The sequence below is a fragment of the Suricata suricatta genome, chromosome 12 (genome assembly GCF_006229205.1).
Source record: "Suricata suricatta isolate VVHF042 chromosome 12, meerkat_22Aug2017_6uvM2_HiC, whole genome shotgun sequence".
In the NCBI taxonomy this organism is placed as follows: domain Eukaryota; kingdom Metazoa; phylum Chordata; class Mammalia; order Carnivora; family Herpestidae; genus Suricata; species Suricata suricatta.
The window spans coordinates 17,171,175-17,196,329 of record NC_043711.1 but is presented as its reverse complement, the minus strand read 5'-3'; the positions used below and the strand labels follow the sequence as shown (position 1 = coordinate 17,196,329).

The following is a 25,155-nucleotide window of genomic DNA, read 5'->3' as shown; positions in this document are numbered from 1 at the left end:
GCGGAGGAAGAGGGAGCGGGAGCCCCCGGAGGCCGGGCGCCGCCATGGAACTGGGCCCGGAGCCCCCGCACCGCCGCCGCCTGCTCTTCGCCTGCAGTCCCCCTCCTACGTCGCAGCCAGTAGTGAAAGCGCTGTTCGGCGCGCCAGCCTCCGGGGGCCTGTCGCCTGTCACCAACCTGACGGTCACCATGGACCAGCTGCAGGGGCTAGGCAGGTGAGAAGGGACTGGCGAGCTCCGCAGGCCGCTGGGTTCTCAGACGGCTCTCAGAGGGGATCAGGCAGGGAAACGGGCCCGGAGAGGGGCGAGACCTGTCCGCCGCTCGTGGGCCGCCCCGCTGAGCTGGGGCCCGCCATGTGCACCCTCCCCCCAAGGCGGAATGTTGGGCGGGAGAGGCCGTTCGGACCCTCCAGGGCCGCCCTCAGCTCCGAGCCGGGCCCGGTAGGGGTGAGGTCGGCCGGGGTTCCCCAGCTTGGCAACCCCTTTCGGATTGCCTTGTACTCTTCTGTCCCAATCTCAGGAAGCTCTTTCAAATCTACCCCCACGGGGGCAAAGCAGACCCTTTCAGGCGCTCACTTCCACCCTTTGCTGAACCACCTCGCAGGATCTTGGCTTCCTGTGAGCTTTGTTCCTTCGGGGCTTCCTGTGAGCTTTGTTTATTCTGTGCAGAGAGACCTGGCATTTTCTTTCTTGGCCTATGTGCAAAATCCTCCCAATTCCTCACCCCACGCACATTCCTGATGTCGCCCCATGCGTTCCTAAGGCCAGACCTTTTTACTCATGGTTCGATCCTCAAAAGCTTCCTGGACTTTTTGTTGTAGCAAAACATGATCCCACGATGTTTCTGGTGGAGCTGCTTTCCCTTCAGTTTCGGACATCCCATTTTCTCTGTAAGCACATGTCTTCTACGTTTTCCAACCTCTGAAAAGCAGGAACTTGTCCATTTTATCTTTCATCCCTGCTCCCAGCACCGTACCTAGAACGCATGCTCTCACTTCAGGAAGTATTCAACAGCATAGTCATCTTGTCTACAATGTGACCCAGGCCATGCCTGCCTACCTCTTTCTCATCTTTTATATTCAAGTGCTAACTGGGTGTTTTGGGTGGCAAAGTGGGGGTCTGTGGTGTGGCCTACAACAAGATGGTTTTTAGCCTGTCTCCTGTATGTAACCTTGTAATATGTTTTAGAAGTAAATAGAGTGACTTCTCTTGCTTTCAGTGAGTATGAACAGCCGCTGGAGGTGAGAAACAGCAGTCTGCAGAGAATGGGCTCCTCTGAGTCAACGGATTCAGGTATTCCTGTAGTCGTCAACATTTATCACGTGGCGATCAGTACTTGGAATTTATTGAAATGTGCGCTTCACCTAGGAACTTAGATTGCAACTAGTTCAGACAATAAACAAAAGTCACGGCATTCAGTGACAAACACTTTTTTAAGATGGGAGAAAGAAGGCCCTGTGGTAGTTTATGAAGGGAGGAAACAAGTGTCTGCAAGGAGGTGGTGTGTGCTTGATCTTGAGAACACGTAAGTAGAGTATTGGCATAAAATGAACCATAACTCCCAGCTCAGAAAATTGTATTGGTTGAAATGCAGGGTCAAATTATCGGAAGTTATTGGAAGTATATGAAATTGTTTCAGTGAGCCTGCTATGGAGGAAATGTGCCAGTGCATTTATTCTGATTCGCAAATTGATGTTACTGCAGGGTTTATAGTTGCACGGATGCTTTAGGTTACCGACCTGCAAAAGCAAAGTTCTTAAAATGTAGGCTTCTTAGGAGCTAGGGAGAGGATTTTTTTTTTTGTTTGTTTGTTTGTTTTTAAATTTGTTTTGAGAGAGAGACAGACAGAAGGAGCAGGGGAGGGTCAGAGAATTCCAAGCAGGTTCCACCCTGTCAGCCTGGAGCCAGATGTGGGGCTTGAACTCAGGAACTGTGGGTGAGATCATGACCTAAGCTGAAACCAAGAGTTGTACTGAGCCCCCTGATGCCCCAGAAACTAGGGATAGGACTTTTAACTTGTGGCAGTGTGGCAAGTGAGAATATCAGAACTAACACTTGACTTCCTATAAAGTTATATGGCTATCATGAGAGGCAGGTGCTCCTGGGTCCGGGCTATACTGAGAGCAGCAGCTCCTCACCTTGCTTCCTTTGATGGATGGGCACCTTTCTTGGTGTAATTTTGTTAAAGGTAATGAGTACTTGCCTTGTTTGTCATATGCCTGATAAGTGTATTTTTCCAAACCCCCAAATTACATGTACGATCTGACAAAATAAAATATTTGAAGTTGAAACTTCCAGAAAACTGGTACCTGTGCTTTTTCCACGGTTGAAACAAAGTTACTTGGGTAATCTCTATCTGAACAACCAACCAAACATTAGAAGGTTGTGTTTAATTCTCCCCACCTACTCCCTTGATGATATGTGCAAGTAGGAAAAGGAGATTCGTAGATATACGGTGAAAATGTTAAGACTTGGGGCAAATGGAAAGTTTTTGACAATCAAATAGAGATGCCGCTTTAATTCTGGCAAAAGTCCAAGCCCTTAGTTTTGGTTGATGGCTTAAAGAAATAGTACTGGTAATATTTTTGTTTATTTAATGACAAAATGGTGTTTTGTATATCACTTCCTGAGAAGTTTTATTATTTCCCACAGGCTTCTGTCTGGATTCTCCTGGGCCCTTGGACAGTAAAGAAAAGTATGTATTCACTGCTTTTAAAAGTTTGTGCTTAGGAAAGACTTTTCTTAATTTTTTAATGAAATTTGTTGTGCTCTGGATGGGAGCCCTGGATTTAGCTGACGCCAGTAAGACTTCTGCCTTCTAGAAATAAGTCTGGTGCCTTTAGAGAATGAGTATGTTCTGTCAGCAGTTTTTAAAACGTCCCTTCCTGTAATGTTTGGTGTTTAAGTCTCCCCCAAACCCTTACTCCACCCTCTGACATCATAGCCATAAAGAACATGTGTGTTTTAAGAGAGGACCTGGGCTTGTTCTTTCTACCTAGAAGCCCCAATGTTGGGGGTGCTTGTGAGAACAGGACGGCTTCAGAACTCTGTTCTTCCATCTTGCCCAAAATGGGAATGTTTGATTGTCTGCCCCGCTCCCGCCCCCAACTATAGGCTAGACACTGCAACTGCTCATATGAATACCTCTCTTGTTTTATTCTCATTTTTTTCCTTCTGATCTCATTTCAGCCTTGAAAATCCCATGAGGAGAATAAATTCCCTACCTGTAAGTTAGTTCCCTTTTTTATTTTGAGCTAATTTACATCAATCTGTCTCCTTAGCTGTTAGTATCATCTTAATTTAGACAGCAAAGATTGTTCTTCCGCCGTCTCATAAGCACCCAAAACACCCTGCCTGGACAGCCTCAGTAATGGCTGCCTCTTGAGGGCTTTTTCCTTCATTTCTAACTATCAGTTTTGCAAAAAGAATACCCGGAAGTATCCTTTTTATGCAAATGGTATTTTGGGGTTGATTTGGCACCTAACTTCCTACTAAAAGGGCTGTAGACCTACCTTGTGAGGTTAAGTGTAAAGCCATGTAGTGGGATCTTCTGTCCTGTGTTAGTGCAAGGTGGAACCCTGACCACATTTCTTGGTTCCTCCTGCAGTGTGGGAGGATTTAGCCCCTCCACCGCCATTTTTTTTTGAAACTGAATTTCCATTGAATTTTCGTTTATGTGCCCTAATGTGTTTTTTCATTGTGACAGCAGAAGCTTTTAGGGTGTAGCCCAGCCCTGAAGAGGAGCCATTCTGATTCTCTGGACCATGATGTCTTTCAGCTGATGGACCAGGATGAGAACAAGGAAAACGTGAGTGGCATCAGTGTACGAACCAAGGCTAGAGGGGAAGCCACAAGTGTCAGTGGCTTACAGAGAAGTGGTTGGGCTGCTCTCTGAGACTAGACCTTTACCAACGTCAGGCATCATCTTTGTAGTCAGAGAAACCTGGATTCTAATCCTTACTAGCTGGGTGACCTTGATCCATTACTTCTTTTTAGGCTTCTTCGTTTTCTTTGTAAAAGATGAGTAGCAGCAGTAACTTGTCGGATGTTATGGGAATTATTGTATACATTATAGGATAATGTATATAGAGTATTTAAATGGTTCCTGGCAGGGAGGGGTTGCTCAGATGGCAGCCCTTAGGAATAATTATGTCCCTGAATAGTTTATCTAGAAGGGTCTGCCCAGGCTTTGCCTCTTTGTGCTCACCCTGGGATGTGTTGTAAGCTCAGGAAAAGGCTAATAGTGCTTTCTACTGAACATACTGAAGCTGTACTGATGCCTGGTTTTCCCCTGAACGTGGCTTTTCTCTGGGTTGCCTGCTTGGAACTTTGTTCTGGAGAGGAAACTGCATACATAGATGGTTGTTAGAGAGCTCTCTCTCGTGATCTTAGCCCCTCACTTAACCTGTAAGGTCTAGTTTCCTCATCTGTAAAATGGGGGTGATTGGGTTGCAGTTGCTGGTTCTGTGAGTTAATGCATAGAAAGTACTTAGCGGTTTGTTGGCATGTAAATACTTTGATATTAGCTGTTAACTGCTCTGAACACTTAATAAGTTAAGTGGCTGTTTTAGGTAGAGGGATTTTAAGTACTTTTAAGCTTGAAGTAAATGGAATCATACAGATTGTATTCTGTCACTTCTGGCTTTCACTCAACATGTGAGATTCATTTATGTTGTTGACTAAAACAGTTTTTTTTTCTTTTCCATTGCTTTTATTATGAAGTACAGTAATTGTAAGTGGAAAGGAAAAACTTATCTGTTGGTAGGAAGATGGTGGAAAACACAAAGCCTTCAAATCTAAAATAGAAAGTTTTCTTAAGCATTTTTATTTTTTAAATTTTTTGATGTTTATTTTTGAGAGGGAGAGCACTTGCACACGAGCGGGGGAGATGCAGAGAGAGGTGGAGACAGAGAACCTGATGCAGGCTCTGTGCTGGCAGCACAGAGCCCAGTGTGAGGCTCAAACTCACGAACTGTGAGATCATGACCTAAGCTGAAGTTGGACACTTAACTAACTGAGCCACCCCAGTGCACCAAGAGTAAAAGGTTTTGACTCCCATTCACAGGCAATTATATTGAAACACTTTGCTTTAGATTTTAGAAAGTTGATTCGATCTGGCTTATTAACTCAGTGTTTTGTATACTTGGCAGATATTTATGTCTTTGTGGTGAGAGGAAAAAATGCTGCTTTAGAAGTTAGCTGTTGACAGTCTGTGAGATTCTTAGTGGCGCAGATCGGTGTTGGAGCTAGCTCAGAAATGGGTAAATGCTTAGTTTGGAGGCAGTTACAAAGGTGAGCAGCGCCTATTCCCTTGACTGTCTCACCCAAGCTACAGCTAAGACCCTGGTTTTCATGGACAGGGGAAGACATGTCGATTCTGCTGTCTTGCAGGAAGCCTTCGAGTTTAAGAAGCCAATAAGACCGGCATCTCGTGGCTGCCTGCACTCTCATGGACACGAGGAGGGTAAAGATATCTTCACACAGAGGCAGAACTCCGCCCCAGCTTGCATGGTATGTGCTCTGGCTTTCACAGGGGCATTCCTGGTGGGAAAGGATTGAAGCACCCTCTTAACCTCAACTCAAAGACACTATAGCTCTTGTCTTTACCTTAGCTTTGTTATTTGACACTAGACTGTCACATCTTCGGTGTTTTTTTGCTGTCTGGAGTGCAGACAGGCAGAAACAGAGGGAAAGATGGTATGTTTGAAATAACTTGAACCAGGAATGTTTGGCCTTGTCAGTTCTGGGGAAATAATCTGCTGGCATTCTAGGTCATTCTTCTAAATTGTGCGTGGTGGGATTATGTGTCTTAAAACTTATTCTTTCACAGTGCCTCCAAGGTGGCTTTGTCTGTCTCCCAAGAGTGTTTATTAAGAACTATTATGGGGACTCCTGGGTGGCTTAGTCGGCTGAGTGTCCAACTCTTGATTTCAGCTAAGGTCGTAATCCCAGGGATGCGGGATTAGCCCCGTGGCGGGCTCTGCACTGGGCATGGAGCCTGCTTAGGATCCTCTCTCCCTTTGCCCCTCTCCCCTGCTTGCGCACGCGCGCGCTCTCGCTCTCTCTCTCTCTCTCCCTCTCCCTCTCTCTATCAAATGAACGGAACTGTTAATGGATTCCAATGAACCCACTGCCTATAGGCTACTTGATGGTGTTTGAGGCCACTTGCCCCGCGGTTATTTATTTGCCAAACAGAGGCTGTCACTACTTCCAAAGTTTCCTGCTGGCAATCTGACAGCTTTCAGCTAGAGAGGAAATTTGAGCAAAATGACCACATTTGGTTTCTAGGTTTTCCTGGGAACTTGCATGGAGCTTTCCAGTCTGGTTTTGGTCGGAAGTTCAAGTTCAACCAGTATTGCCGCTGTCTAGCATTTGCACAAAGCACTACATATGTGTTTGTCTTAATCTTCATAAGCCCATGAAGTAGCTGAAGTTGGCCCATTTTACAGATTGGGAAAGTCTGGTGAGGGAGGTTGGGTAATTTGCCAAGAGATACCAATAAATAGACCAAGATTTAACAGAATCTCCTGATTCCCAAGTACACAGTAACCCTTTAAGTACAGGGTACCCAAAACTAAATAGTGTGCCCTTGAAGACCATACTGTCAGGGTTTATTGTGGTCACCAGGCCATCCTTAATTATAGGTGACTTGTCTGTCATTTATTGTATCACATCTTCACTAGGGGTCCCAGAACCTAGGTCACAAATATTGGTATTATTGTGTGAGCTTCCTGACTTTGGGAAGTACCTGGAAAAGAAATAATTCACCATCAGCAGTGTTTGTATTAGTAATGTTTATCTCTATCTGGTAGATTTATGAGTTGTTTTTCTAAATTTTCTATATTAATAGAAATAGGTTTGCCTAGTGAGATACCCTTGTTTTTACTCCAGGAATGGTTCTCTCTCAGAGAGAATGTAGTGGGGAGAAAAGCTTGGGCATTGGAGTCGAACAGTGAGCTATGTGATCTGGGTAGCCTCTCTTAGCATTGGTTTCCTGATTTGTTAAATAAGTAGAAGAGGATGAACTCACCTTAATGTGTTGTGAGGCTTCAGTGGGAGTAGACACTTCCGCTTGTATCATAGTGTCTGGCACACAGTCATGCCTCAGTTAAAACTGAGCACCTGTCATTTAAATTCCAAGTCTAAAGAACTACGATCAGGTAACCGTACTGTATCACAACCTGCATGTTGATCCGTGTTCACCGATCACAATCCTCTGATGAAACAAACCTTGCTTTTCATAAACTTATAGAGGCCATCCCCACGTCCCACTGCAAGGTGAACTGCTTCCGGGAAGTCTTTTGCGAAGGCTTCTAGGCCTGATTCTACTCAGGACTATGTGGACATCAAATCATTTCTTAGGATGCATTATCCTTTGCTTAGTAGCTGCCAAAATGTTATTTCTAATAAGTATAGTATGTTTTCCTCATAAAATCTAGTGACCCAACCAAGCAAATTAAGTCTGACCATTAACAAGCTGTGAACTCTGTCTTCCAGCTTTCTTCGAATGAAAGAGACAGCAGCGAGCCAGGGAGTTTCATTCCTCTTTTTATGCCTCAGTCCCCTGTGACTACCACTTTGTCTGATGAGGATGATGGCTTCATGGACCTTCTTGATGGAGAAAACCTGAAGGTACTGTGTGTGTGTGTGTGTGTGTGTGTGTGTGTGTGTGTGTGTGTGTGTGTGTTTATACCCATTCCACTAAGTACTCTGGAAAAGTCATGTGAAAAACAATAGCAATTCCCAGGGCTTGAGCTGGCTGATATTTTTGTTCATTTGGTGGGAATTTATTGAGACTCTGCTTCTAGTCTGATTAAATCTGGGGGTGGTGGGGTGGGCAGCATTCTTCAAAAGAGGACACTGATAGGTTCCTTCTTACCCTGAAGGAGCTGACAGTCTATTTTGTACAAGAGACCCAGAACAAGAACAGTGTAGGCCGAGCTGGAGAGACAGGCTACCTCCTCAGTATCCTCGGGGCAGTGGGATGCCTTTAGCTACATTCAGTTGTCTGAATTGTGAAATGTGATTCTCTTTTTACCTTAGCATACTGGGCAGTGGGAAAGAGGAGTGCACACTAGATGCTTCCTACGGGCAAGTCTGATACTCCTCAGGTGGAATCACAACTGAGGAACTGTTAATCTCTACTGAATCTTGGTGTTTCTCTTTCTTTAGAATGATGAGGAGACCCCATCATGCATGGCAAGCCTCTGGACTGCTCCCCTTGTCATGAGAAGGACCACAAACCTTGTAAGTTGTTCCAGTATGGCCAGAGAGAGCCTGGAGTCATCAGGCCCCTGGGACAGAGTGGACTAGGCCACGTGGAAAACCAGTCCTGCCACATCACCACAGGAGTCAAAAATAGTTTCATTTGAGATTCTTCTTTGGGTCTGTGGGCCCTTCTCTTTACCAGCTGCTAGTGTTCTCTGGTGTAAAGCACTGTTTCCTCAAGTCTTTTTGGTCCTCATTGGTGTGTGAGGAAGTCTGGCTAATATATCTGCATGTAGTTCTTGTTTTTATAATTTCTAGTTTATCCCAGCCATTCTTGTCAGATTAATGTTCTTACTGTAGCTGTGACCACTCTTAACTTCTAGTTTAAGAGCTCACAAAAATACCTGTTAAATTGAATTTAAGAGGTTCCATTATTTAAAAAAAATTTTTTTTTAATGTTCATTTTTGAGAGAGAGAGAGCACACGTGAGCAAACAAACAGGAGCGGGGGAGGGTCAGAGAGAGAGGGAAACACAGAATCTGAAGCAGGCTCCAGGTTCTGAGCTGTCAGCACAGGCCCTGATGCAGGACTGGACCTTACAAACTGAAATCATGACCTGAGCCGAAATTGGACGCTTAACCTGGGTGCCCTGGGGTCCAATTATTCTTAAACTAAATAAGACATGGTACTGGCCTAGGTTTTAAACTTTTTTTTTCCTGCTTTTTTAATTTATTTTTGAGAGACAGAGAGAGACAGCATGAGCAGGGGAGGGTCAGAGAGAGAGGGAGACACAGAATCTGAAACAGGCTCCAGGCTCTGAGCTGTCAGTCAGCACAGAGCCTGACACGGGGCTCAGGGGCTCAAACCCACAAACCGTGAGATCATGACCTGAGCCAAAGCCGGACGCTCAACCGACTAAGCCACCCAGGCGCCCCTGGCCTAGGTTTTAATTGGCAGCTTGGTGAGGGAGCAATTTGTAGCTGACAAAAGGAGTATGACCTCAGGCAAAAGACCAGCTACAGGCACCATCTACACGCACTCAACCCAGCCGGTGGGCCCTAAGAGTGTACGGAGGCGCTCTTCCTCAGGGGTGTTGGCTGGAGAACCGTGGGCCGGAACAAAAAGGGAGAATGCTAATCCTGCCTTGTCCTGACTGGAATTGGTCAGGTTGGTTTACTTGTCACAGCTGAGCGAATGTGCTCCAGAGAACAACCAGTAGAGTAAAGTAGATACAATGGACTGGTTGGAAAAGTTGGAACAGAAAGCCTTCATTCGAAGGGAGTTAGTCATGTTCTTAATTGCAGAAAAAGAACATCCAGTTTTGGACTAATGGCCTTTGGGGGGGCTGTGAGATGGCCACTGCAGGAGCTCGTGAGGCTCCTATAGCTCTTGGTTTTTGAGCCAGAGTTATGTATGGGAAGGGAAGGCCGTATGTGTGGGGGCTCATCCGGGGTGGGATGTTGCAGAGGGCAAATCAAGTAGCAGCTGGAGGTTCCTCGCAAGTGACAGTGATTGATGGCACCTTGGTGCAGTCTGAGCTGTGGGTGCAGGCACGGGTAGTCTGGGGGTTGGCCCTGAGTGAGGCAGAGTCCGCAGGCCGGGGCGTTGGTTAGTCTCAAAGCACAGCATCTCCCTCAGGAGCTATTGAGGAACGCGTGCGTGGGCACTCTTAGCACCCCAGAGCTCCTGTTGGCAAGATGGGGAGCTGGCTGTCCTGTGTCGCGGAGTCTCTGGCTGTCATCTTTCTCGGCCTTGTTTTGTTTTGTCCACATTTTCAACATTTGTGTGAAGTCTGCCAGACATTTGGGACACTGCTTTATCTGTCTCCTGCTCAAAGATTCTGTTTTGCCTCAGGTATTTTCCACATAGAGTTTAGGATTATTTCAGAACTTAAAGGTGTTGAGAATATTACCTATAGATAATTGAAGCTTTATATAATTTTATGTTTTTTCATTTCTCCTATGTAAACTCCTCGACAGCTCATATTTAGGACAGATATTTGGGTTTCTCTTGCCTAATTTAAGTTAGAATTGCCTTGGACCCAGCCAGGCATTTGGTTACAACTGTTGCTGATCTCAGCATATCCTTGGATGACTGCTTCATTTTTACGGAGTCCTAAAGTGGCCAGTGCGTCATACCGTTGCAAAGCAGAGGCCTCCGCTGGCCCTCACGGCGTGACCTGCTCTGAGAGGCTGTCTGGATTTCAGAAGCTGAGAGGCGGCCCCCAGCACTTGCTTCAGCGCGAGACGAACTCGCACACTGTGCTCTCACATGGAGGCTCCCCCTTCTAGTGATGTCCTTAATTAGCCATTTTTGTAGCCTGTGTGTCATTGTCTTATCCTAAATAGGGTTTGTCCCCAGTGCCGTCCTCAGTCACACCTCTGTTTAACTCAGCCCGCATATTAAAACTTCACACTTTGAAGCAGTAAGACGGCAAGGAGTGGGTTCTTTTTCCACGTCTCGGCCGTGGGATAGCAGCGGAGTTACGGAGCCCCCCAGCAGCTAGCTCTGTGTGCGTGGCCTTGTGAAATCCACCCACATGGCCCACTGAGTGGGTGGGCATTGCGGACACTTCCAGGACAGGAATGTCCATCACCCTGGAAGGAGCCATACACTGTGAGCAACCACCTGTGTGCTGTGAGCGAGTCCAGAGGGTGCCCCCCCTCCAGAGGGGTATGTTTGCCCAAGGTCTCGGGGCGTGTTGATTCGCGAAAGCAGTTCATCTGAGGCAGTAGCACAGAGCCCTGTGAAGCTGGAGAATGGGGCACGTGTGGTGGGCAGAGGCAAGGTTGTGATGATGTCCCTTGTCTGCCAGTCTGAGGGGTGTGGATGGACCGACTACCCCAGAAACGCTGGGATTCCTCGAGTGTGACTGATCATCGGAAGGAAGGAGGGGCCGGTTACAAGCAGGGTACTTAGGGCCGGACCCTATTGTGATGATTCAGCAAAATGCCAAAGACTCTGAATCGTGGGGAGAGGAGGAAACAGATTGAACAAATCTCCATAAATTACAAATGGGTGGTATTTAGGTGATCGTGGTGACGGAGAAGTCAGGAGAAGGACACCAAAGTTTTCAGTGTGAGAGACACTCCTAAAATTCTTCCTTGGCTTTGTTGGGCGTTTGTGTTTAAGCACCCTGGGGCTAGGGAGCCTGCTGTCTCCTGTCTTCTCCATAGCATTTGGTTCGGTGTAGGTGTGACCTCAGTCATGTCACCGTATGCGAGTACAGTCACAGGTCAAAGGGAATGACAGGACTTAGGGATGTAGAGCCCCACCTGAGCTACCACAAATGGAGACCTTGAGGAATGCATTTTTGTTTGTCTGCATCTTGCCCAATTTATAAAATAAGTGTTGATTAGGAGGAGGGACCACATTTGTTTCTAGCTCTAACATCCAGGTAGTTTGAATGAAAAGGACTTTTCAAATATCTTTAGTCTGAAGACTAAGGCTTTTTTTTTTTAAGAGGGAGAGAGAATGGGGTGGGGGGAGAAGAAATTTTAAGTAGGCTCCACATCCATACCCAGCATGGACCCCAACCCCCAACACAGGGTTCAATCCACAACCTTGAGCTCATGACCTGAGCTGAAAGAATGAGTCAGATACTTAACCTACTGAGCAACCCAGTGCCCTGAGTAGTTTGTTTCTTTAAGATCTTTCTCCTTTATATTCCATATCATCTAGCATAACACCTGACAACAGTAATTCACAGGGTTTCTATTTTTTAGTTGAACATACTCAGTCTATCACTATATAGTCTACAGACTTCTGTTTCCATCAGGAATACTTTCAAACAAAATAAGTGAGGCTGTGTCTGCACAGACACACATCCTCATTATCATACAAGTGCCGACGAAAATCTGTTATTGTCACAGTACAAATTCAGAGTCACCCTTAGGTAGACCTGTAAATTGATATCCTTACATTTTTACACCATCCATGCCCTTGAACTGGGAATATGGGGCAAATGAACTGTGCTCTTGAGGCCACTTACAAATTACAGTAGATGAGTATGAATAGCTATGAGGAAATACAGTACAGATGCTTTGAGTACAAAGTGAGGAAATTTGGGAAATGGCTATCAGTGTTTTTAATTGTACTTAAAAAATCACCGAGAATATTGGGGCCCTTCACAGTGAGGAGTTGTCTTGCACAGTGACTGCAGACTTCAGTTGCTGGAGCTAGACCCTGTTGAAAGCAGTGGATCCTCTTCCCCAGAATGCTCCTAGCTCTTTTAGGTTTATAAAATATATCTCTGGCAGTGCTTGGGTGTATCTGTGGGTTGACTGACTGACTCTTGATTTTTTTGGCTCAGGTCATGATTTCACAGTTCCCCGTGTCAAGCCCCTGTGGATGACAGCATGGGGCCTGCTTGGAATTCTCTTTCTTGTCTCTCTGTGCCTCCCCCAGTTGAACTCTGTTTCCCAAAATAAATTAACTTAAAGAAAAAAATCTCTGGTCTTGCTTTGCTGAAAATATTCATTAAAATATAGATCTCAGCAAAGTTAGGAGAAAATGGTTGGTCTCTGAGCAAGCTGGCGTGGGAGTGGCCCACTCTGCTGCAGGTTATTGACCAGAACATTTCAAAGAAGCATCCATGAAATTTTAGTGTCATCTTTTTTTTCAAGTTTTTTTTAAATGTTTATTTATATTTGAGAGACAGCATGAGTTGGGGAGAGGCAGAGAGAGAGAGGGAGACACAGAATCTGAAGCAGGCTCCATGCTGAGCTGTTAGTACAGAGTCCAACGCGGGGCTCGAACTCAGTCTGCAAGATCATGACCTGAGCAGAAGTCAGATGCTTAACTGACTGAGCCACTCAGGCACCCCAGAAATTTTAGTCTCATGTTGAAAAGGAGTGGTTTACTGGGGTATAAGAGATTCTGCATGGAAGGAAAAGCTGGGCCAAGGCACATGGAGTCTTGAACCGACAGATGAGCTTAGACTGTCCCTACCATTGGTTAGATTGGCTGCCCTCGGATTCTGGGAAATTAGTCTTAGACCAAGTAGAGAGGACTTTTGAACACAATTCCGAAGGCACTTGCTCCTCTGCACCCCTGACCCCTAAGTTCGTAACTTACACCCTTTGTGGACAGTTGGGCTTTTGAGGGCATGGATTGTCTTCCTCATCTCCATCTGACGTCAGCTCGGCATGTACTCATTGAGCCCCAGGTCCTCAGTGTCTACTACGTGCCAGGCCCTACAAGAGGTGCTGGGACTAGGTGAATGGACAGTGTCTTGTTTCCTAATTTAGGGTAGATTTAAACTATCCCAGAAAGCCCTTTGACCCGTTCTCTTTACCATTCAAGTGAGTGGGTTTTAATGAAAGATGGGTCTCTTTTTTCTCCCCCCACTAGGGCAATCGATGCAAGCTGTTTGACTCTTCTTCCACATGTAGCTCCATCACCTGGTCGGTGTTAAAAAGACCAGAACGCTCTCAAGAGGAGTGCCCGCCTGGAAATACAAAGCGATCTCAAGAGGAGTACCCGACTGGAAATACAAAGCGGAGAAAGAGCATGGCCTTGGCCGGTCCCGAAGAGGCAGCTAGTCCAGAGAAGCCCCAAGAGGTTAGTTTTGCAGGTGCCTTTTTGCTGGAGGAGAATGATACTGTATTTTTCAATTCTGAAATTTCCATTTGGCTCTTTCTCTTTGCCAAGACTTGTTATTTTCCATTTGTTTCAAGCATGTTGCTAATTGGCTGTTGAAGCATTTTTATGAGGCTGCTTTAAAGTCCTTGTCAGATTATTCCAACATCTGTGTTGTGGTGTTGGCTTCTATTGATTAGCTTTTCCTATTCAAGTTGAGATTTTCCTGGTTCTTGAGATGACAGGTAACTTTTCAATTGTCTCCTGTATCTTTTAGGTATTGTAAGACTCTGGTCTATGTAAATTTTCTGTTTTTGCGGGCCTCTTATGCTGCAGAGATAATAGGAATGGAAGTTCACGTTCCCTAGCACAGCTTCCCATGACACAGAGAGTGGCCTCATTATTACAGGCAGGAGTTGGAGTTCAAGTTCCCCACTAGACCACCCCAGTGGAGTGGAGGCTGGGCACTTAATTATAGCTGGGCAAGAGTTGCAAGTCTAAGCTTCTCCACTTGCTGACCAGGCATGGTTAGGGCCATCATTTTTTCCTTGGTGTTTGGCTACAGTATTGTTATTGTCTAAAGTTTTCTCTTGGGGCACCTGGGTGGCTCAGCCGGTTAAGCCTCCAGCTTCAGTTCAGGTCAGATCTCACGTTCGTGGGTTCGAGCCCCGCGTCAGGCTCTGTGCTGACAGCTAGCTCAGAGCCTGGAGCCTGCTTCCGGTTCTGTGTCTCCTTCTCTCTCTGCTCCTCTGCCTCTCATGCTCTGTCTCTCTCTGTATCAAAAATAAAAATATTAAAAAAAAAAAAACAAAAAAAAATAAAGTTTTCTCTCTAGGGGGCACCTGGGGGGCTCAGTCGGTTAGCATGTGACTTCGGGTCAGGTCATGATCTCAGTTTGTGAGTTTGAGCCCACATTGGGTGCAGAGCCTGCGTCAGATCCTCTCTGCCTTGTGCTCGCTCGCTCTCTCTCTCTCCCTTTCCCTCTCTCCCTCTTGCAAAAACAAACAAACAACAAAAAATGTAAATATTTTTAAAAATAAAGTTTTCTGTCTTGATAAGCTGCCTTTTTCCTAGTCCTTTGGCTAAGGAGACAGGTTTTCCTTAAGGCTTCTTGTTTCTTGGGCTTGCTATCTCTTAATCTGGTTGGAGCTACACATTTCCTACTACTTCAGGTTTGTCTTCCAACTTTGTGTTTTCATTGTTTAATGCTTATTTATTGTGAAGGAGAGAGAGAGACAGAGTGTGAGTGGGGGAGGGGCAGAGAGCTAGGGAGACACAGAATCCAAAGCAGGCTTCAGGCTCTGAGCTGTCAGCACAGAGCCCTATGTAGGGCTCAAACTCATGAACTGAGATCATGACCTAAGCAGAAGTTGGAACCTTAAGGAACTGAGCCACCTAGGCACCCCTGTAGTGTTTTTCATTGTATTTCTAAGTATTTTAATTCCTTTCTTAATTCAGACCTATTATGACCTAGTAAAAGTTTAATTTTTATAAAAGTTTCGTCACCTCTATTCAAATCAGTTGCTCATAGTTGTGATTTGTTTTCATGTTATTTTGAAGCTTTACTAAAATATCATGAATTTCCCTGTAGGTCAGTACACAAATGTAAATTATTTATTTATTTATTTATTTATTTATTTATTTTTAAAGCACTAAGGACATTCATTCATTCACTTTAAAGTTTTATTTTGACAGAGACACCAGCGGGAGAAGAGCAGTGAGAGAGGGAGGAGAGAATCCCAAGCAGGCTTTGCACTGTCAGCACAGAGTCTGATGTGGGGATTGAGCCCACCAATCACGAGATCATGACCTGAGCTGAAATCAGGAGAACTGGGCACTTAACCTACTGAACCACCCAGGTGCCCCAGAGCAAGGGGAGAGGGGTGCGGTGCAGGGGGAGAAAATTCCAAGCAGGCTCCAGGCAGCCAGCACAGAGCGAGCCTCAGGGCTCAATATCAGAAACCAAGAGTCAGATGCTCAGCTGACTGAGCCTCCCAGGCACGCCCCATGATCACTCCATTTTTATTAACTTGTTTATATTTTGGCTTGTATTCATAGTTTTCCTGATTTTAAAACTATTCTTGCTTCTTGAAATGTCATGTTTGGCTTCTTTAGAATTGCTTTTATTAGGGTGTCTGGTGGCCCAGTCGGTTAAGCGTCCGACTTTGGCTCAGGTCATAATCTCACGGTTCATGGGTTCGAGCCCCTCATCGGGCTCTGTGCTGGCAGCTCAGAACCAGCCTGTGTCTCTCTTGCTCTCTGCCCCTCCCCCACTCATGCTCTGTTTCTGTCTCAATAATAAATTTTAAAAAACATTTTAAAAATTTAGAATTGCTTTTATTTGTGCGTGGTTTTCCTTCATTATACTATCCTTATATCAGATTTTGGTATTGAGGTTTGATACTAAGCATTATAAAATAAACTGGAGAATTGCCTATGTTTTCTGTAGCTTGAAAAGATTTGAACAAACACTACTCTTAAAAGGTCTACGACCTTAAAACACCTAGGCCTGGCGTCTCACGTTTTGTATTCTGCTTTGTAATCTGCTCAACGAACATTTTACTTTTTCTAACTAAAAGTGGAATTCTTGGGGCGCCTGGGTGGCTCAGTTGAGTGTCCAACTTTTGATTTTGGCTCAGGTCATGATCCCAGGGTCAAGCCCCACATAGGGCTTCATGCTAAGTGTGGAGACTGCTTGAGATTCTTTCTCTCTCTCCCCTTCCCTCTATCCCTCTCCCCTGCTTGCACACTCTCTCTCTCTAAAAATAAAATAAAATATCGGAGCGCCCTGGTGGCTCAGTTAGGTAAGCGTCCAAATTCAACTCAGGTCATCATTTCATGGTCCATGAGTTTAAGCCCCACATCAGGCTCTGTGCTGACAATTCAGAGCCTAGAGCCTGCTTCAGATTCTGTGTCTCCCTCTCTCTGCCCCTCCACCTCTCCTCTCTTTCTCTCTCTCAAAAATAAATAAATATATTTTTTAAATGTGTTAAAAAATAAAATAAATCATTAAAAAAATAGTAGAGTTCTAGGTTAAAGTGCAGAACACTTATGGAACTTCGCATTATGTACATGCTAATTGCCTTCCAGAAATCTTCTAGTTTATATATCTGTTAATCTTCAGGAATAAAAAGGATTGATTTATTTATGTATTTAGAGAGAGCAAGCGAGCACGAGCAGGGGACAGAAAGAGAAATAATCCCAAGCAGGCTTCATGCTGTCAGCACGGAGCCTGATGCAGGGCTCCAACTCCCAAACCATGAGATTGTGACCTGAGCCGAAGTGGGTTGCTTAACCAGCTGAGCCACTCAGCATCCCACCTACCTTTTCTCTTAATACTGTTCTTTTGATGAAGAAAAATTCTTGATTTTTAAATGTATTGCAATTAATCTTTTTTATTTATTTTTAGTACCTCTTTTTCTCCCCCCACCCCTCACCTTTTTAAGTAATCTCTACACCCAACATGAGGCTTGAACTTACAACCCTAAGATCAAGAGCGGCGTATTCTAGGGTCTCCTGGGTGGCTCGGTTGGTTAAACGTCTGACTTCAGTTCAGGTCATGATGTCATGGTTCATGGGTTCGAGTCCCACATCAGGCTCTGTGCTGACAGCTCAGCCTGGAGCTGCTTCAGATTCTGTGTGTGTGTGTGTGTGTGTGTCTCTCTCTGCCCCATCCCTGCTCGTGCTTTGTCTCTCTGTCACTCAAAAATAAATAAGAGTTAAAAAAAATTTTTTTTTTTTTACAAGTGGCATACTCTACCGAGAGCCAGGCACCCCCAAGCCCTGGTTTCTTTTAGTGGAAAATAGCAGTTAGAGACCATAGTGTCCTGTAGGGATATTTACTGCACCTCTAGAGCTTCTCAATGGATAGAGATAAGAAACTTATTTTAGACTTAGCTTTAATTTTAATTCCCCTTTTTAAAAAGATGGGGAAGAAGGAAAACTTAGTTTCAGAGCATTTCAGTCAGACACTGAAGTAATAGAAGACCTAAGTCAGTGACCCATATTCTCTTTTTTTCAGTCCAGATTCAGTCAAATAAGAAATATATTTTATTTGCTAAATATAGACGTGTCCATGTCACCCTCCTCCTGGTGACATGTCCTAGGTGAATGTTTTCAGGAGTCATATTCAGAACCCTGGCCTCACTTCCCACCTTTGATTTGTTACAGATTCTACATCAATCTTTAACCCTGGCATCTTCCCCAAAGGGGACCATTGAGAACATTTTGGATAATGACCCAAGGGACCTTATAGGAGACTTCTCCAAGGTAATTCTAGGCAGACGCAAGGAGAGCTGCTATGTGATTTAGGCTTTGGGTTGCTTCCTGGGAGCCTCCCCCCTCAGTCTTTCTCCCTCCCTGGGATGGCTCTTGGCAGTGTCTCCCAAGGAGACACAGTTTGAAATTTTTAAAGATAAGGAAACAAACCTGTGATCAGATGTATCTTGGCCTCTGTGAGACTGTAGACCTTACTGGTACTGATCAGAGGAAGTAGGAAGCCACCCACCAGCCACCTTGACTCCAACCCAAAGGCCAGGCTCTTTGGGAACTGTGTTTCTGATTATAAAAATAGTAGTGCAACAAAGTGCAAAGAAGCAGGAATAAGCCTGTAGCCACACTACATGTCTGTATATCAAACGGTTATCTTAGAAGGTCCAAGGCTGAGACTGAATTTCTCCATTGTCCAGAGAACACAGCCTTTGAAGGAGAAGGAAGGCCCGCCCCCAGGGAAGTAGAGCAGGCGATCTGATGGCCTGATGTGTATGAATTTGCTGTGTAAATGAGTGGCTGCCTTTGAGCTGTGGTGAACTGTGAGGGTGAGACAGGACATGTCAGCAGCTTGTTAAGCCACAGATGCTGTGAAGGCTGCCAGGTCCGTTTCTTACTCATGAGGCAGCATCTGTTGAAGCACTTACTGTTATATGTCAGGTAAAGATTCCAAAATGAGACCTATTTCCTTCCATCAAAAAACTTACCATGTGGTCAGTAAGACCTGCCGTGCCACGTGCCCCGTGGGACACTGAAGTGAATGTCGTGCAGTGTAAGCAGCCTGGGAGAAGTAAAGGCGGGTTGTCTCGTCTAGAAGCCTGGGGAGGGTATGGGTCTGGTTCATATTTCAGCCAGGTGAGTGTTGAAGGACTAGGAGCTCACAGGGCCTAAAATAGGAGACCGTTCTAATCTGCAGGGGAGAGTAAACAAAGACTGGGTGTCCTCAGTGGTGGACCCTTGAGTTGAAGCTGTTGGTTATTTGTCATAGTGACCTTGCATATGGCTTTGGGGATGGGTGAGCTCTTGGTTCAGCCACTTGCCCTAATGAGTAATTGCTGATGTGCCCATCTTTCCCCTCGAGGCCAGGCCAGGTCTCCTCTTTTTCCCATCTCCAGGGCCTAAACACCATATTCCTCACACCCTGGCTATTGACATGAAGATTCCTGACAAAAGCAGAGCGGGGAGGAAATTACTGAGGTTTCTGTATGGACAGCTGGCTTACTAGCTAGCTAACCTTGGCTCTCGGCTTTACATTTGAGAATGAGGATAATATGCCTTGTAGGTGTGTTTGAAATTGAAAATGAAATATCAGGATGTTAATGAAGTACCTAGATGAGGCCTGTACTATTAGATTAAGATTTGTTTAGAAAGCTGCCTTTTACCAGGCAGGCAAGCAATATAAATGTTGCATTTTTAGGCTTTCAGATTTGCTAAGTGTTGTTTTTTTTTTTAAGGGTTATCTCTTTCATACAGTTGCTGGGAAGCATCAGGATTTAAAATACATCTCTCCAGAAATTGTAAGTCCCCTTTTTGGATCCTCCCACCCATGACGTACTTGAATCTAGCTGTTCCTGGCAGCCAAGGTTGATTCTCCTGGGCTTTCTCCCTACAGATGGCATCTGTTTTGAATGGCAAGTTTGCCAGCCTCATTAAAGAATTTGTTATCATTGACTGCCGGTATCCGTATGAGTATGAGGGAGGCCACATCAAGGTATGGGTTCCGGAGGCTTACTGGTGAGCCCCGCTGTCCTGGGAGGCATAGAAGGAGCCCTGGCAGGATCTGTGATTTTAAAAGTAGGCTGGTGACATGACCCTTGGCAGCTTGCTGGCTTATGTGCTGGTTCTGAGAACGTTTTCAAGCGGCCTTGACTCTGGGGCCCTGGAGAATGTTCCCTGGCCTGCACTGCTCACCTCCCCCTTGCACAGTAAATGCTCTCCGTCCTGTGTCTCACACAGTCACCATCATGGACATTTCTAGGTGGTACCACTGATTTCTAAGCCATGCCTGAGCACTGCAGGGCTTCTGACCGGAAGCCAGCCTCTGTTGACATGTCCCAGTCTATGCCAGGCTTAGTGATGCCTCTCAGTTTGTAGTTAAATTAAGCTGCCTGGTGGAGGTCGGGCATTGCCAATTTAATCTTTTAACCAATAAAATAGTGCTAAAATCTAGTAAAGGGGCACATTAAACACAACATTAGTGTTTGTTTGTCACTGTCTTAGTGGCTTTTGAAAGTCCCAGATTCACAAATCCTACTCTAGCCCGCCATAGTCATAACAGAATTCAAGGGGCCTGATGACAGACGACTGTCACAGAATCATTACGGCAAGTGTGATACACACAGGTGCCAAGAGTCTCTGGTGCCTTCTTCACAGGGTGCGGTGAACTTGCACATGGAAGAGGAGGTAGAAGACTTCTTGCTCAAGAAGCCCATCGTTCCTACCGACGGCAAGCGTGTCATTGTCGTGTTCCACTGCGAGTTCTCTTCTGAGCGAGGCCCTCGCATGTGAGTGCTGCGTGGACCTGGGCTCCGGGCCACGGGCCCGCAGTGCTTTTGTGGGATGCAGCGGTGGATGGCTCGCACTCCGAGCACCCTCTCACACGTCCCAAGTCATTTCTGTGCCTTAGCCTGCACACATGACACGTCAATGTTCTGTGAAAGTTCAAATTCATGTGTAGCAGATGTTTTCCCAAATTCTCATCTCTTAGGCAGTCCGTTGAACAGCTTTCTTGAGCGTGGCTTTGTAGGCTCGACCTGGCAGTTGCCAAGGGATTTGTCCTTATCTGGCCCAGCCTTGTCTCTAAGGCTAGCGTGGTCCTACTGGAAGGACAAAGAGGGACAGCTGGAGAGGGCGTGAGGACCAGGACAGGGCGGACTGCAGCCTTGACTAGGACGGGCCGAGGTAGACTTCTGGCAAGCCCACAGGCCCAGGTTCTTGTGCAGCCTTTTTATTTTGAACTGGTTTGAAAGTCAGGCCATTTTCCTGCACGTGCTTCGCCTGATTTCCCCAGTGGCTAATGTTTTGCCACGTTTGTACACATACAACCACACACACAACTACACCAGGAACTTGCTCACGTGACCATCTCCCCATCTGTCTCCTAAGGACAAGGACTCGCCCTGCATTTAGCACAAAACTGTGATCACATGAAGTGGGATTGGAGCGAAGACTGATGTTTGTTCATGAGTGGGGTTATTCCCTCTACAGACACTTACTATTGCTCTCATGTGCTAGAGAGTGTTCTGGTTATTGGGGAGAAGAGCAAAGTGTAGGAGAACAGAAAACCCTGCCTTGAGGGAGCTTGCATTTCAGAGTGGGCGGGAGGCAGACAAATATAGTAAGTCTGTCAGCTGCTTGGTGTGTTAGACGGCACTTCAGAGACAAGACGCGGTGGGCGCTCCGCGGCAGGCTGGAGCAACAGCCAGGGGGCCAAAGTGAGTGGAGTGGAGACAGACGAGGAACTGCGGGGATGGGGTACGAAGGGGTGGGTAGAAGGAGCCACTGGCCATATGAGGGCATGGGGGAAGAGTACAGGGTGCATGCAGGTGTCCTGTGACAGCAAGTGCAGCCTATTTAAAAGCTGCAGGAAGAAAGCCGCCAGCTGAGATGGGAGCTGAGGAAGGGACCCTAGGCGAGTTGGCTAGGGGTATGGCAAGAGTAGCGCGTGTAGTGGGAGGCTGGCTCAGGTGCTGTCACTGCACAGGAAGTGCAGGTGGTGGCAGGGAAGACACTGGAAGGGGATCCGGACAGTAGGGCTGTTTAACTTGGAGAAAGGACAGCTGGGGAGAGACTATCTACCTTCCACCACCCGTGAACTCTTCCTAATGATCACACGTGGCCAGCAGCTCACAGCTCAACACTGATTATTTACAAGAATGAACATGAACTTGGGAAGACTGTGTGTAAGGAGTCACTGCGCAGCGCTACTTTGTGTCACCGTGCTGTTGTCTCAAATCCGTTGTCTCCGTATCAGAAGAGCTAACCTTGCCATGGCCTTCCTTCTTGATAGGTGCCGGTACGTGAGGGAGAGAGATCGGCTTGGAAACGAGTACCCCAAACTCCACTACCCTGAGCTGTATGTGCTGAAGGGCGGGTACAAAGAGTTCTTCCTGAAGTGCCAGGTAAGCTGGGGTCCCTGGAGGGCACGGCCACCCCTCCCCCAGGTTGGACCGCGGGGTCTGGCTGGTCGTTGTGGCTGTTTCTCATCCGGGGTCTGGGGATTTGCCGCACATGACAAAGGTCCCTCAAAGCTGCTGCACAGACGCAGGGAGTTGGCCTAACAGCGTGAGGCAGGCGCCCCCTGATCACCCTCTCTTGTCCGCAGTCTCACTGCGAGCCCCCCAGCTACCGGCCCATGCACCATGAGGACTTCAAAGAAGACCTGAAGAAGTTCCGCACCAAGAGCCGGACCTGGGCCGGGGAGAAGAGCAAAAGGGAGATGTACAGCCGCCTGAAGAAGCTGTGAGGGCGGCAGGGCCAGCCCGCGGCAGCCGGAGCCTCCCTCCGCGTCACCTCTTCCCTCTTCGCTGCAGAGAAGCTTGAGCAAAGGGGCCAGCGGCGTGGAGAAAGGGCCTGGGCCTCGCTCGCCTAGCCCGCTGCCGCGCTCCCAGGGCTCCTGCTGGCGACGCCTCTTCTGTCGCTGACTGTCTGCCAAGGCTGTCACTCGCCACAGCGCAGTTCGGAGCACCGAGCCAGGAAGTTCTGACGCCTCACCCCCGCTGCTGGGACCTGGGGCCTTACTGGGCACTGTCCTCCCGTGAGGGGAGGGGGCAGGAGAGGGAGAAGGAATGCAAGCGGAAATGCTGGCCAAATACCAAAGACAGCCTGGGAAGGGGATGGTCTCTGTGGGATAACCCGAATCTTTAATTTATTCAGCTTCATCAATCACTTTAATTTTTTTTTTTTTTTAACTCCTGGAGACTTTTATTTAACTGCTTCTTTAAGTCACAATACTGCCATTCTAGGTAGGGTTTTATCATCCCACGGACTACCTCTGCTTTAAAAAAAAAAAAAAGGATGGGTGAGAAGAGGCAAACTTGTGTTGAGGGACAGAAGTAGGAGCTCTGTCACCCCCAGGAGGCACTGTGGTACTGGGGCTGCTGCTATTTAAAGTCAAGGCCTGAAGCGCTGGTGGGAGCGGGCACTGACTCAGACTTGGCTACAGGACATAAGCTAAACTTCCCAGACCTACCTCGAAGGCCACTAAGATCTCTGGGTGGGGGCCGGGGGAACCCTGTTCTTCCTCACCCCAGTTCCCTGTGACGTTGGCTGGGAGTCACAGGAAAGCACTTCAGGCAGCTTCCATGGGGCCACCCCCAGGCCAGTGTTGGAATGCGGTAGTGTAGGTGTCCTAGACTAGGGGGGTGGGGGGCTCTGGGATGGGGGAAGGGAGCGCACGCCGAGTGTCTTCTGTTACTCTGATACCCTTGAATAGCTTTTAATTTTCTAAAAATAGTCATTTTATGAGTCAAGGAGTATCAAATCAGTGTTGGCTGGGCCACCCAGGATGAAGCGGTGGGCTGGGAGCCCTGGGCATCAGGAGAGGACGTGGGCACCGGCATACAGATGACCGTGTAGAATGTGTTCCTCAGGAGGCGGCGTGGTGGAGTTTGAAGGTAAAACTTTGGGTTTATCATGTTTGAATTTGAGGGCAGGGAGCGATGGCTCATCACTAATTGCCCTCTCATCTAACCCCACGGAAATGGGGGTCTCAAAGGAACACCTCCTATCCAAGGAGCTGGGGCTGCGTTGGTTGACTCTGGACAGGCCTGTTTGGTTCCTGCTTATCCCCACCCACAGGCCCCGGCCTCCTCACCGGCTCTGCTCTGCCGGGGCGGATCCAGGGTTTTCATACACAAGTGCCGGCCTCCCCCACTCCGCTCCCTGCTCTGGAGGCGGGGAAGGAGGCAGTGGTGATGGGGACGGCTGGTTGCTGTTTGGGTTTGAGTTGTGTTTTGGCTACAAAACAATCTGTTAGGAAAAGTGAAGTAAGCGGGGAGCAGAGAGGAGGCCCCTTCCCCCTCTCCCCACACGTTGAGACACATCTCAGTTGGTCTCTAATCTTGTTTATAGGGGTTCTGTTGGTTGAATGCCTGGAGACGGGGGCGGGATGGCCCTCAGATTGTACCAGCTTAGCTAGCATTGCTGACCAACTGTTGCAGGCTCTGAAAATAAAAACAGTCCTGAACCTATGCTCTCTACCTAGTTCTTGACGGATTTAAAGATCATTGTGATTCCCTTCGAGGTTCTGGGACCATACTTGACTGAAACCAGTGGCGTGGAGGGTTATGGGAGTGGCCATTTTTCATCAAGGGGCCAGAGGACTCCCGTGTGGCATGATTTCAGGGATGGCCAGAATGACCTCTAGTCGCTACCCTGACTCCCAAAAACATGTCATTCGGATTGATGTGTAAGATGAAAGAGGTACAGTGCATCCAAAGCTTGCCTCAACCGCTAACATTTCTTTCCAAGATCTGTTCATTCGCACGGATGAAGCAACGGCGCGGAAGAAAGGTTTTAAAGGATACAGGAGCTTCAGGTGTGCTCCGAAGGAGAGGCTGCTGTAGAAGGAGATAGGGCACATGTCAGCAGGTCGTGTCCCCACAACCACCAGAGAGACTGGGACGTGTGATTGGTGCTGGGGCTACTGGCTGGACTGGATGGCAGAGTACACTCTGCCTAGAAAATAACTTCCGTTTCTTGTACATATACTTCAGATCTTCCCTAAACATGGAGCAAGTGCTGAAACCTAAAATATTTTACCCTGGTCCCACCTCAAGTTAAGCTTTTTACCGCCCCCCCGACCCCATGTTTATTTTTGAGAGAGAGCAAGAGTAGGGGAGGAGCAGAGAGAGATACAAAATTTTTGAATAATTAGATCACATAAACTTTAGGTTTTCAGTGGAAATAGCTGATCTCTACTTGTAATAAGTATTATCTGTATATGTTTAAAAGCACATAGAAGAGGTGCCTGGCTGGCTCCACCAAAAGACCACGACCACATGACTCAATCTCAGGGTTACGAATTTGAGCCACATGTTGGGTGTAGAGATTAAATTATTTTTTTTAACATTTATTTTTGAGAGAGAGAGACAGAATGA

At 46.8% G+C, this 25,155-nt stretch overlaps 1 protein-coding gene across 5 annotated transcripts; it reads left to right on the top strand.

The window, feature by feature from the left end:
• Positions 1-24,247, top strand: CDC25A (cell division cycle 25A). 5 transcript variants are annotated; one of them, XM_029918436.1, is made up of 15 exons: positions 1-214; positions 1,218-1,291; positions 2,651-2,693; positions 3,188-3,224; positions 3,708-3,806; positions 5,390-5,509; positions 7,496-7,630; positions 8,171-8,245; positions 13,559-13,768; positions 17,957-18,055; positions 19,510-19,572; positions 19,668-19,766; positions 20,429-20,559; positions 22,065-22,176; positions 22,380-24,247. In XM_029918436.1, exons 1-15 carry the CDS (start codon positions 45-47, stop codon positions 22,518-22,520), a joined length of 1,608 nt encoding a protein of 535 aa, XP_029774296.1. In that variant the 5' UTR covers positions 1-44; the 3' UTR covers positions 22,521-24,247. The 5 variants fall into 5 exon arrangements, with proteins under 5 accessions (XP_029774296.1, XP_029774295.1, XP_029774298.1 ...); XM_029918435.1 differs by having other exon boundaries at positions 3,705-3,806; XM_029918439.1 differs by lacking the exon at positions 1-214 and adding an exon at positions 823-888 and having other exon boundaries at positions 3,705-3,806.
• The last annotated feature ends 908 nt before the right edge of the window (positions 24,248-25,155 follow it).

Bases quoted from the DNA above. Each gene is read 5' to 3' on its own strand.
- CDC25A (XM_029918435.1), top strand. From the start codon at position 45: ATGGAACTGGGCCCGGAGCCCCCGCACCGCCGCCGCCTGCTCTTCGCC. The intron at 7,631-8,170 runs GTACTGTGTGTG...CTCTTTCTTTAG, and splicing joins TTGATGGAGAAAACCTGAAG to AATGATGAGGAGACCCCATC. The intron at 19,767-20,428 runs GTATGGGTTCCG...CCTTCTTCACAG, and splicing joins ATGAGGGAGGCCACATCAAG to GGTGCGGTGAACTTGCACAT.